The 14,263-nt window shown below is 41.1% G+C and overlaps 1 protein-coding gene across 1 annotated transcript in view; it reads left to right on the top strand.

Moving 5' to 3' along the window:
• CHRNA7 (cholinergic receptor nicotinic alpha 7 subunit) overlaps positions 1-14,263 on the top strand; it is a 114,935-nt gene that overhangs the window by 85,656 nt on the left and 15,016 nt on the right. The window contains 1 exon segment of the mRNA XM_082736329.1: positions 12,165-12,244. Coding sequence (XP_082592455.1) covers positions 12,165-12,244 — 80 coding nt within the window.

Genomic DNA, 14,263 nt, shown 5'->3' with positions numbered 1-14,263 from the left:
AATTATAAAATTTATAAGGAAACAGCTCACTTCGAGCAAATAGTAAACATGGCAAGCAACAGATTTAGATCTAAATCTTAGGTCATAGAAACAAATAATTTTAAGGTAATTAAAAATGATTAAGAATTGAAAACACAAGAAAAGAGTGGCACACCCTCTAAAAAGCACCATTTATTTATTTATTTTAAAGATTTTATTTATTCATTTGTCAGAGAGAGAGAGAGAGCACGAGCACAAGCAGGGGGAGCAGCAGACAGAGGGAGAAACAGGCTCCCCCCGAGCAAAGAACCTGTTGCAGGGCTCGATCCCAGGACCTTGGTATCATGACCTAAGCCAAAGGCAGACACTTAACCGACTGAGCCACTCAGGCATCCCTAGAAAGCACCTTCTAAAAGTCAAGTAAAACTAATAGATTGAGAAATTTAGCCATCAAAATGAAAAACTCGGTGGAGACATTGATTATCAAATGAGGCACAGTTGAAGAAAAAGCTATTTCCCAGATGAATCACAGTGAGCTAAATAGATGAAAATATGAAAGAACAGTGAACAGTTGCAAAAATTTCTAACACTTCTATGATGCTTCTCTGTGCCAGGTCCTGGTCCTGAAGTTTCATATAGACTAACAAGGAAGGTACTATTATTATTCCTCATAGCAATAATAATAGTAAGGTACTATTATTATTCCTATTTTCCAATAGGGAAAAATAGGACTAATTGATCAAAATCACAATAAAGTACAGTATGTCTGAGGTTATGTGGAAAACATATATGGAAGCATGAATCCATCCAGGAGATACCATGTACTTAATCCTGCAAGACCTGGAGTATGGGTTCCTTTCATATGTAGGATTAGTATTCTCACACATGTTTGCTAGTACAATAGAAGGAAATAATAGAAAGAATGTGGGATAAGTGTTCAAAGATTATTTTCAGAAGAAAGATAAAATTGTGACTTGTAAACAGATAAAAAAGTGAACACATGTTAAAGAATTTATTTTACTCATAAAACACAAGGAAACCAGGCAGATGTTAGAGCCAGTTCAAAGGAGAAGTCAAATCAGGACAAATTTATATGGACTGGAATGTTGAGATAAATTAGAGGTGGACACAAAACTTGTTTTCCTACAGGGCACAGAAAGTCAAGTCACTGTCAGTTAAATCGGTACCAGACAACATATAATTTATACATCTATCAGTTGCTTATGGCTTATAAAGAACTGCAAAATAGCTTGAACACAGTACAGGCTAACTCAGAACTGTGTTAGAGAGGATGAGATTTTTCCACTGAAATACATCTTTTTTTTTTTTTTAAACAGAAGCCATATTCTGAAAGAATAGCTGAAAATTTAATAATATTGATGAAAAACACAAGTCCTCAGCTTGTAGGACATACAACAAGCCTAAGAAAAGGTGGATAGTAAAAAATGAGCCCCTAAACATACTGTGCTAAAGGCTGCAGAACACCTGAAGCTGAGGAGATCCTGGGAACAAGGGAAGACAAAAAGGGCAGCTTCTTAATGAAGAGCTGAGAATTAGACTGCCTGCGGACCTTTTAGAAGCCACAATAGAAGCTAAGGGGGAAAAAAAGAGAGAGTATTTTCTAAATACTGAAAGAAAATAATTATCAACTTAGAATTCTTTCCCCAGGCAAACATTTTTTAGGGGCAAATTAGACATCCTGACATCTTCAGGAAAACAAAGACAAAAAGAGTTTCCCATGAAGGGGAAATGACCAGAAATACTACTATTAAGAAAATTGTCAGAACAAACATTTAGGAACAAGTTTTGAGAAGGAATGATAAGCAAAGCAGTTGGTTAGAAATTCAGGTAAATATAAGGGCACCCGGGTAACTCAATTGGTTAAGGGTCTGACTTCAGGTCGGGTCATGATCTCAGGTTGTGGGATGGAGACCTGAGGTCGACTCTGTGCTCATTGAGGAGACTGCTTGCCCCTCTGCTCCTCCCCCGCTGGTATACAGAATCTAGGGGCGCCTGGGTGGCTCAGTGGGTTAAGCCGCTGCCTTCGGCTCAGGTCATGATCTCAGGGTCCTGGGATCGAGTCCCGCATCGGGCTCTCTGCTCAGCAGGGAGCCTGCTTCCTCCTCTCTCTGCCTGCCTCTCTGCCTACTTGTGATTTCTGTCTGTCAAATAAATAAATAAAATATTTAAAAAAATAATAATGAACTTGGGGATATTAAAAACAAAGAGTTTAAGATGCTAGAAAATAGTAACATGAAAGGTGGTACTTGGATAGCAGGTGGAGGTAAAATACTCCCTTGTTGCTCTGGCAGGCCACAGAGTGGTCAGTTCTGAGTAAGAGACACATGTTAAAAATGTAAGAAGAACCATTAGAAGTATAAGAATAATATAGTGAACTTTCAAAGAGGTAGGGTGGGAGAATAAGGAAAACATGAGTAAACCAAAGGAAAGAGGGGAAAATGCAGTCAAAGGAGAGAGAAATCAAAAGCACAAAATTAAGTAGTAGAGAGAAAAACCAAGCGTATCAACAGAGAAGATAAAAGTAAATGGATTAGGCAGCTGATTAAAAGTACTGATGTTTCCCAACTATGTTATATATACTTTTAAAAATCTAGCTATAGGTCATTCGGATAGAACTAAAGCATTTAAGTACATAAGAAACAAAACACATTAATTAAAGTAAAACGTAAAAAATGAGAAGGTATACTTGACAAAGAGGAACCAGGAATGAGAATGACTGTGTTTACAACAGAAAAACAGCAACCAAAAATAAAATAAACCCCCAAAAACAGAAAACCAAAAGTCATAACACACACTGTAAGAAAAAAAAATATTAAAGGCCAAGTCCATGATAAAAAAGAAACAATTTCTAAGAATGTATGTACTAAATACAAAATACCTTTAAAACAAATGAAGAAAATTGGCAGACAAATCTATAATTATGGTAGATTTTGATGTCCTTTTTTAGTAATTGATAGTTTAAGAAGAGAAAAAAGCGTAAGGATTTCTCAGTTTTGAACTACACAGTTAACAAGACTTATCCAATATATAAATATGTACAGTTAAAGGGATACACATGGAGACAGATATAGGAATAGATTTATCCTTGTTATGCGAAAAATAAATATCTGCAGAACTAAATATCATATATGAATAAAAACTTTGGTGTGTGTGTGTGTCTGTGTGCCTGAGTGTCTGTGTCTGTGTGTGTAGGGAGAATACATAGCCATAAATAATTACTTTAGAAAAGATTTAAAAAGGCAAATGTGTGATTTGATCATCAATCACAAGAAGTTAGGAAAACGACTAAGTAGAAAGAAGGAAGAACAAAGAGTAGAAATACCTTAAATAAGAAACATAGAAATCAAGAAGGAATAAGCTGATTATATTCATTTTATTTCTTTAAAGATTTTATATATTTGATAGAGGGAGATAGAGGGGGCACAAGTTGTGGGGGAGGGGCAAAGGAAGAGGGAGACTCCCTCCTGAGAAGGACACCTGATGTGAAGCTCAGTCCCAGGATCTTGGTATCCTGACCAGAGCCAAAGGCAAGCACTTAACTGACTGAACCACCTAGGTGTCCCAATAAGCTGGTTTTTAAAAGAACTAATAAGATGAATATACCTCAGAATAATTGCCAAGAAAATAAAGGAGATACAAACAAATGATAATTAGCAGTAAAAAGGGTTTGTAACTGCGGACAGGTATTTTATTTTATTTTATTTTATTTTTCGACAGGCATTTTAAAACAAGTGGGGCTATTATGGATAATTTTATGCCAATAAATTTAAAAATTTAGCCAGAATTATTTTTTTCTGGAAAAACAGAAGCTGATTCTAGACAAAAACAGAAAAAAAATAGATAAGATTGAATCAACATGTATTTCTTAAAAATAGACTTTACTTTTAAGAGCAGTTTTAGGTTCATGGCATAATTGAGTGGAAGAGAGAGATTTTTCCCTATATCCCCTGTGCCCACTTACGCAACCGCCCCCCCGCACCGCATCAGAGCGGGACATTTAACATAACTGATGAACCTACATTGACACATCATTATCACCTAAGTCCATGATTTACATTACGGTTCCCTCGATGTATATTCTCTGGGTTTGGACAAATGTGTAATAGCACGTATCTGCCACCTTTATATCATACAGAGTAGTTTGACAGCCCTAGAAATGTTCTGCTTTATCTGTGTATACTTCCCTCACCACTACCCCTGGAAAACACTGACCTTTTTACTGTCTCTGTAGTTTTGCCTTTTCTGGAATGTCATATAGTTGGAATCATACATATACAGCCTTTTTACATTGGCTTCTTTCACCTTGTAATAAGCATTTACAATTCCTCCATGTCTTTTCGTGGCTTGTTAGTTCATTTCTTCTTAATACTGAATAATTTTCCATTGTATGGATGTATCACAGTTGATTTATCTAGTCACCCACTGAAGGACATCTTGGTGGCTTCCAAGTTTTAGGAATTATGGATAAAGCTGCTATAAATATCCATGCGCAAATTTTTGTGTACCTGTTTTCGACTCCTTTGGGTAAATACCAAGGAGTGTGATTGTTGGATTGTATGGTAAGAGTATGTTTGGTTTTGTAAAAAATTGCCCAGCTGTCTTCCAAAGTTTGTATTGTTTTGTATTTCCACCAGTAATGAATCAGAGTTCTTACTGCTCCATATCCTTGTCAGCATTTGGTGTTGTCAGTGTTTTCGATTTTGGCTAGGCTGGTTGGCCAAAATCCATTTTAATTTGCATTTCCCTAATGACCTATGATGTGGAAAATCTTTTCTTATTCTTATTTTATATTTGTATGTCTTTGCTGAATTGTCATTCAGGTTTTTGGCTCATTTTTAAATCAGGTTGTTGTTGGGCACCTGGATGGCTCACTGAGTTAAGCCTTTGGCTCAGGTCATGATCTCAGGGTCCTGGGACTGAGTCCTGCATTGGGCTCTCTGCTCAGCAGGGAGCCTGCTTCCCCCTCCCTCTCTGCCTGCCTCTCTGCCTCCTTGTGATCTCTCTTTCTCTCTCTGTCAAATAAATAAAATATTTAAAAAAAGGTTGTTTTTATCCTTATTGTTGAATTTCAAGAGTTATTTGTATATTTTAGATAACAGTCTTTATCAGTTATGTCTTCTTCAAATATCTTGTCCCCATCTGAAGCTTGCCTTTTCATTCTTTTGATTGACACATTTTGAAAAAGAAAGCAGAAAATGTGGGGTTTATAGGCAAGTTCCACCTAACATACAGTGTCACTTATGAACACACATGTATAAATTTTAACCAAAATATTAGCTTGCTAAATCTAGCAATAATTAAAAATAAATCCAATCAAATTTAGTTTTCTATTAGAAATACAAGTTTTGTTTAACTTTAGAAAAATCCATTTATATAATTCATCCTCATATGGTATCTTGGTAAGTGGAGAAAAATCAACTGATAGTATGTGATACCCGTTTGTGAAATAGAATAAAACTTGATTTCAGTTGATGTAAGATCTTTACCAAAAGCCCATTTAATGTGAAACATTAGAAGTTTCTGTATGTGGGAACGAAATAAGGATACCCATTGTCATCATATATCTTAATAATGGTATGAATCTGGGGCGCCTGGGTGGCTCAGTGGGTTAAGCCGCTGCCTTCGGCTCAGGTCATGATCTCAGGGTCCTGGGATCGAGTTCCACATTGGGCTCTCTGCTCAGCAGGGAGCCTGCTTCCTCCTCTCTCTCTGCCTGCCTCTCTGCCTACTTGTGATCTCTCTCTGTCAAATAAATAAATAAAATCTTAAAAAAATAATGGTATGAATCTAAGTAGTAATAAAAGCAAAGTACTAAAATATCAGGGATTAGAAAGGAATAAACTAAATTAACCATTATTCGTAGACTGTTGTTTGTTTACATTAAGAAGAACTCTTTAGAGACTACACAGACAAAATATGTTGGATACTAAACAAGTGTGAAAATATTGAATGTATTCCTTTGCCCTTGTAACAATTAGAAAATGTAAGTTAACCAGTTTTATTTCCAATATCTGCAAATGGCAAGAATTACTAATAAACAAACATGAGAAAGACCAAAATAAAGGATGGATTATGTCATATTTAATCCTGGGAAAACTCAGTATCACAGAGATGTCCAATTTTCCCAAACTATTCTATAAATTTAATGTGATTCCAGCTGAAGTCTCAGCAAGGTCTTTGTGGGACTGGACAAGTGGATCCTAAAGTTTACGATGATGAAGGAAGTGTTAAGGATAGATAATACAATGTTTTAACAAAAGAACAAAGTTGGGGGACTTATTCTGCTAAATACAACAATTTATTATTTTGTAGATTAAGATGATATTATATGAGGGGTTCAGGGTGGCTCAGTCAATTGGGCGTCTGGTCCTTGATTCTGGCTCAGGTCTTGATCTCAGTGTCTTTAGATCAAGCCTGGAGTCAGGCTCTGTGCTGAGCATGGAGCCTGCTTGGGATTCTTTTTCCTTCTCTCTCTGCCCTTCCCCTCACCATCTCTCTTCCTCTCTTTAAAAACAAAGATAATATTGTAGGAGGTCATGGATAGTCATACAGTTTAAAGAACAAAATAGGGAGCTCAGAAACTTGATAGATACTGTGCTAACATTATCCTATTCATAACATTATTATAATCCATCCAATGTTACGTTCAATTGTTATAATAATATCCATGTTATGTGCCACCTAACATGTAAATTGGTGGATAAAGAAAGGATCTTGAATGCATTCCTCTGGAAGCCTTCTGCTGATGCTGATAGCTGCCTCCTGGGATCTCTGACAGGTAGAAATGACCATGAATTTTTAGTTCTGCTCAGGACTTTGTTCATGGACTATGACTGGCCACAATGCTGGTTGTAGACCCTTAACATCTTAGATAAAAAGGCAGAACCAAATCAAACAGGCAGAAATCAAAAAGAACTAAATAAAAAAAGAACTAAATCAAAAAGGCAAAACTAAATCAAACAATCCAGAAACTGGACTCATTACTTTTGAAAAAAAAATCATCTCTTTTAAACAGACTGTTTTCCCTTCTGACATCTAGGTATGCCTTACTTAAGAGGTGTTTTGTTTTTGTTTTTGTTTTTTTTAAAGATTTTATTTATTTATTTGACAGACAGAGATCACAAGTAGGCAGAGAGGCAGGCAGAGAGAGAGGGGAGGAAGCAGGCTCCCTGCTGAGCAGAGAGCCCGATGCGGGACTCCATCCCAAGACCCTAGGATCATGACCTGAGCCGAAGGCAGAGGCTTTAACCTACTGAGCCAACCAGGCGCCCCCATAAGAGGTGTTTTATCGTGTAATTGACAACATTTTTTTTTTTTGGCAAGAGATTTAATATAAATGATACCTTAAATCCACTATATTTTTGAGATAGATTGGCTCTCTCTGTCTTCCTCCTTTACTTTTTTTCATTCCAATATTTTAATTTTATTATTTTTTTTGAGATATAATTGACATGTAACATGCCAGTTTACTGTGTGTGATGTGTTGATTTGATCCATGTGTATATTGCAATAAGATTACTGCTGGAGCATTAGCTAACACCTCTAGCACATCACATAATCATTATTTCATTTTGCGGTGGGAACAGTTGACATCATTTTTCTTCTCTTCTGCTTTTCTGTTTCTCTTTGAAGGATGATGTGAGCTCAGAGAGGACAGGATGGGCTGCACATGAGTTCTTATTCATCAAGGTCCTCATGAACTCACACACCTAGTGGCTCTTTGGTACAGCAGGGTGACCCTGGATTATTTTTTCTCTAATCCTTCTGCATTACTAATATTCAGAGTCTTAGGTTTAGTGAGCATGTGTCTGTTGGGGGTTGGTCTTTCTGGGCTTCCTTGATGACTGGCCCCCCTGTTCTTCTCTCTCAGGGCACTGACAGCTGGACTCCAGGGACAGATGATGCTGTGAGTGGCACGGCCACTTTCTTTTCCCTGGCTTAAGGCTAAACTCCTGCAGACTGTAGGGGTCTGTGCTGTAGGGCAAGCTAAGCAGGAGGCTACGGTGAACTGGCTTCAGAGGCTCTGCTTCCCAGGTCAGGAGCCAGTACTACAGCCCCAGGGGGATGGAGAACAGGAAGACATCTAATCCCAGACCACCAAGTTCATCTCTGCCTGTGCCTTCCTTGAATTCTGAAAGTACAGTTTGCAATGAACTCACTGAGCATTGAACCCTGGACCCTGCAGGCACGGCTACCCATGGTTTGCCCTCAAGCCCTGATGCTAGCTTTCCTGTTAAGGCAAGTGCTATGATAAGGTATTGGGGCAAACCTCACTCACTCCAGCATCCAGGCAAACCACACCTTCACAGGGCTTCCCTCCGTATAGTTTACTTACAGGTATATGATCAGACCATGCATTCTGCTGGGGATGTACCAACCTTCCTTTCCACCTGCTGGAGTTATGCCCACCTTTCAAGCCTGTCCAGTTGCCCTTTCTTCCTGACCACCCTATGTAGGACATTAGGGTCTGAATAATTGGGCTAAATATCCATCCTCTCCATGATCACTTCTCAGTGACAAAGCCACTTTGCCCTTTGTTGCCCCATTGGTGTGTGTGTGAGGGGGGGTGTACCCAGACTTCTCCTCACACCAGTGGAGGGCTTGTCTGTCATCCTCTGGCTGGACAAGGATGCAGGCAGCTGGAAAGAGGAGCTGTTGATGGGAATGAAGCGGCCATGTGCCTGAGTTGTCAAGAACTCTGAGGGCTCATCATGTCTTAAGGACATAACCAGTATACATATTCAAACTGTTTAATACAGGAAGTTTCGCGTGCACACCAGAGCAGAGGGAAGAGTGAGCCAAGGCCTGTGCACCTACCCCAGCTCCCATGGTTGGTTAGCAGTGTCTGCTGGCTACAAAGCTGTGTGATCTCACCCCTCATGCTCCCTCTCCCCTGGCACCCATTATACATCACTGCATGACCTAGTGCTGGGCCACGGGACATGTTTCACTGACACTGTCACACCCCAATGTCATGGCAGTGGCTTGGGGCCACACGTGTTTCACAGAGCTTTGTTCAGCCTCAGTTTTTAGCAAGAGAGCCCTTTTGCAAACAAATCTCATCTCCAGTTCTCATGGCCAAAACAGATAAAGTGGTATTAGCATACAATTATTACAGCAGTTTACTTTTACATCATTGGTATAGAAAATAGCAAAGAACTCTAAGACTGTCAAAACTAATATTAAGATTTGACCATTGATAATGATAACAGTGTCACAGTTCTGTTTATCTCAATATTCTGTTTTGGTTGAACTGTGTTTAGAAATCAGTGAGTCACACAGGTAAACTGTTGCTAATGGAAACCGATTTTTATCTTGTTTTTACACATTTGTCTTTTCATCTCAAGAGTCTCTTCAATTAAGTTGATCCAAATGTGTGGAGGAAGAGCGGGGAGGAATTCTTTTTTTTTTTTTTTTCCTCTAGAATTAAGTCACTGATCTAACAGATGCTCACAGCCTTTGTTATAAATATAAAAATCAGACAAGAAGAAACCCAAGCTTAGAATAAGCAGAACCGTGCATCCTGTGTCATGCATCCCGAGACAGTTTCAGTTGTTGCAGTGGTGGGAACAGGGGCTGTGCAGTGGGCTCCAGGTTCTGTGCTAGAACTCTAGGCTCAAATGTGGATTTTTAAAAAGAGCAGTGCAAAACTGAAATCTTACCGGGTAACTCGTTTGCAAGAGATTCAAATCCATGCACAGGCATGGCAAGAGAAGTTTTAGCTTAACTTTCAGCCAGAAGGGAGTTAAATGGGCAAATGGGCCACAGGTAGTAATCTATCTGTCGTCTAGTCTGAAGAGGTAGAATTTTCTAAAAGTCCTTTGAGTGTCTTTGGAATTTGATTAGTATTTCCAAGTACAAGGAAAAGAGCGTATCAGAATCTACATGTACAGAAACTCCAGAGCACACTCAGAAAATCTCAGGGTTCCAGAGAACCCGATTTGAAAATCATGGTTTGAGCTAGAGCGCTTTTGTGATGGTCCACATGTTCAGCTTTTCTGTGCTCAGTCACTGTTTATCATTTGTTTCATGGAGACAGTTGGGTACAGACCACAGTCAAGCAGAGAATATTTGCACCTTGAGCCGGCCTCCTCCTCTCTCTCCCTGTGCAGTTTTGCCAGAAAGGATGTAGGAGTGTCCTTCATCCCAAAGCTAGGAGCTTAGTCTCTCTCCTCTGCTTCTTCCTCTGCACCTCAACACATATTTGTTTCATATTCAAGCCCTAGCCTTTTTTTTTTTTGAAGATTTTATTTATTTGATAGGGAAAGAAATCACAATCAGGCAGAGAGAGAGGGGGAAGCAAGCTCCCTGCTGAGCAGAGAGCCCTATGTGGGGCTCGATCCCAGGACCCTGAGACCATGACCTGAACTGAAGGCAGAGGCTTTAACCCCCTGAGCCACCCAGGCGCCCCCAAGCCCTGGCTTTTTTGTATAGTTTTTTCCCCCTGAAGTTTCTGGTTGATATTTTACTGTAATTTAAAAAAATGTGTTCTTGATAGAATGCATGGTGTTTTCCAGCTTATTTCTCTTCTCCCTTGCTCTGAATCTACTTCACTCTCCTGAGACCCCTCATCTCTTGCTGTAGTTTGGACAGGTCTCCCAGTCCCTCCTCTTCTAGGCCCGCTGCACAGCTCAATACGGAAATACATTTACTTGATCCCCAGGTTTAGTCCAAAAGTTTATTCCTTCCTTTTTCAGTATTCACCCTCATTTTCCTAGAGCTCATCCTCAAATCCATGATCAAGAAAATACATGTGGGACACAAGCCCTCTGACCCCTTTAACGTTTGTGAAAGTGCCTCCCTTTGCCTTCGTGCTTGACTGGTTTCTTTCAGCTCCAGCATTTCTCTGTGTGATTTCTTGAGTAATTGTCTCCCGCCCTTTTGTCTCTCCAGCATCTGTCAAGTGAGTTCCTCGGGTCTTGGGCTCTGGAGGCTTTCCTCGTCTCTGTCCTACAATTTCATCTCTGATTGTTCTCAGCCCAACCTCCCACCCATTTATAAAAATTTATTTCATAAATCATTTTTTAACTTTCATATTTCTCTTTCTAAATGCAATGCCCTCTTGAATTTCTGAGAGGATATTACTTTTTTAAGGAGAAATTTTTATTCCTTTCATTGATGGCATCTTCTTGGAGGGAAAGAGCCTTTACTGTGGTGTCCGTGGACTGGAACTGGCGAGGCAGGGTGAGCTGGGTTAGGCTTGGCTGGTGTGAAGGATGTCAGTGGGTTCTGAGTCATAGGGGCTATCGCTAGTTGCTTGGTTCCTTGCCCTCAGGTAATCAGGACAGAGGGAGAGAGGGCCAGAGTGTGAGACCTAGAGGAAGGGGCTGGGGTATGGGCTCTGGATTAGATGGTTTGCGTTTGACAGATGCACTGGTGAGCATGTTGTCTCCTGTCTCTAGGAACTGGCTAACTTGGCAGTGGAGGGGGGACAATTCCTCCAGGGTCAGGAAAGCATCAGAATACAGAAGATACAAGACGTGAATAATAAAGGCTGATGGCTTTAACTGTTCTTTTTTCCTGTTTCATGTCTTTGTTCAAGTTGGTAACTTCTGGTTGCAGGAAGTTCTGAACAAGGACAGGGAGGGGCCTGGGGTGTACCTGTCTGAAACCTGTTCCTATCTCTGCTCTCTTCACCTGCCCTCCTTCCTGTCATCGCTGATCATGGGGCCCAGAATGCCTCTGGGCTCTGCTGGTCAGTTCAGTCCCTCAAGATATATTGGTTGAGCACCTGCTAAGCATTGGGGGCATTCAGGAGGCGGGAACTGGAGCTTTGGAGGTAGTGGGTCAGAATCCCTGCCCACATGGGGCTGTCCATAGCAGAATGCTTACCCGCTCTTTATTTCCTACAGAGAGACCGGAATGTTTCATCTGCTGATGTCCTGTGAAATTGTCTTCAGGTTTAACTTCTGCTAAAAACTTTGTTTTATGTGCATATGAAAATCAGAGTGTATATGAAATGGGTGGCGTAGATGGACATTGGCCACTACCAGCCTGTGCTCTGAGAAGATCTCCCAGGCCAGCTGCAAATGGTGTCGGCATGGTCTAAGCACCAAGGGTAGCACTTCTTAAGCTTTTCTAGCTGCAGTCAGGACAGACGTAAGAGCCCCGAGAAATCCACCGCCTGGCAGTGCTGACTCATGAAATCCTTCTCGTGTTTCTAGTGCTGATGAGAGATTCGATGCCACATTCCACACCAACGTGTTAGTTAATTCTTCTGGGCATTGCCAGTACCTTCCTCCAGGTAAGACCTGCTTCCTTTGTCCTTCTATAATTAGACAATTTAAGTGAGTTCAGGGTGCCAGTTCCAATGGTCCTCACATGAGTGTGGCCTCGTTCATACCCAACCCCTCCTGTGTTTGCAAATATTTCCTGAACATGACAATGCCATCTTCCTCTTTTTTGTCTTGGGGTCGTGGCTCAAACTGTCTTTGCCAAAATGTGTTATATGTCCTTATTGTGTGCCAAGTGTTCTTTAAAGTTAACCCACAGTTAAAGCAGGTCTCCCTCATCAGGTCACTTCCAGGTCTCCTTACAGTCTTCAAGGCAAGCACCCTGGCCTTTCCCTCCACCATTTCAGCTGGCTGCTTCCCTTCCCGCCAGACAGCGTATCTCGGCCGGGGCTGTTCTCCAGGTGCTGGGGGCAAGATGATGGACTTGCGGGCTTTTTGAGCATGTGCATTAAAAAACTTGCATGTTAGATAGAAGAGCAAGTGGTTTCAAAGTGGGGCTCATTAGTGTCTTATCCCTGACTGAGCTTCTCTCCCTCGCAGCCAGTTGCTGGTTAACTGCTTCCTGGGATTGATTTTTTTTTTTCCCACCAGCCCCTCATTTCTCTCCATTCATTGAGCCCTAGGCTGCTCACTGAATAATACAGAGCATGGGGAATCTGGGTTTTAATGCTTTGAGGCAGATATTAACAGAGTTTTAAAAATCTTTTAGATGATTTTTTTTTTAACATGTTCTTTTCCAGGATTATCTCCCCCACTGCAACTGTTCAACTTCCTGTTCCAGGCAATCTGCAGCCAACTCCTATCCCAACACCAACAAACACACACACACACACACACCATACCATATGCACACACCTACCACTCCACACTCACCACACACACACATTATACATCACACGCACACCCCCCCACATATACACCCCACATCCATATCTCCCCCACACACATATCCACACACATTCACACACCAAGCAAGCCCCCCGCCCACAATACACCACTCATACACATCACACATAACACGACCCACATCAAACCTCACATATACAACTACATCCATATCTCCCCCACTCATATATCCACGCATGTTCACACACCAGTCACATCTCCCACATACCTACACTACATACCACACACACATACCACACCCCACATATATACCCACACTCATACCTCCCCCCCACAAATCCACACACATTCACACTCCAACCACCTCTCCCACATACATATACTACACACCCACACAATATCCACACACTATCTACTGTCCCCACCCCACACCACACATGCATTACACACCACACATCCCACATATATGCCCTACATACCTACTTCCTGCACACGCATATCCACACACCAACCACAACCCCTCCCCTGCATACACACTACACACAATACATACCACACTCACATACACACACAGCCTTTCTGCTGTAGTAAACCCCATTCTCACACCTTCATTCACAGAACACAGCAAAGCCTTGTTTCTTGTTGTTGCTTACACATTCTTCCTCCTTAGCAGATGATAAGCATCCCGTGGGCAGATTCTGTGTTTACACACCTTAGAACCACCACTAATCAACCAGGCACCTGGCCCACTTGTTCATAAATGAATGTGTGAGTGATTAAACCCATCAAAGGCAGATACCTCCCAATAATGTTTGTAGAGACTGAAGAACCACAGATTTCCAGGTTTTCTACCTGAAAGCATGTGCTTCCTTGCTGCTTCCCCTGTTCCTTCACCCCTCCCCCAGCCGAAGCTTGCTTTCTGCCTAACAGCAGGCCCCTAGGGGACTGAGGCTATGGGAGGAGTCTTCCATCACACATGCATTCATTCTTTTTCCCCAGCCTGGGAGTTACAGTTTCTATTATGAGAGCTATTTTAGAAAATGATCTCCGGTAGTCATCAGTGTACAAGAATATGGTGCTGCACATTGTTTTGAGGGCGGAGGCTATTTTCAGCTACAAGAAGCAGCATTCCTGAGCCCTAGGCCACCTGTGTGCAGCAAACTCCTCTAGGGCTCTGTGCCTGT

This window comes from Mustela nivalis, assembly GCF_964662115.1.
Source record: "Mustela nivalis genome assembly, chromosome: 6".
Classification (NCBI taxonomy): Eukaryota; Metazoa; Chordata; class Mammalia; order Carnivora; family Mustelidae; genus Mustela; species Mustela nivalis.
Note: the sequence above shows the minus strand (reverse complement) of the source record. Positions and strands in the feature narration are given on the sequence as shown.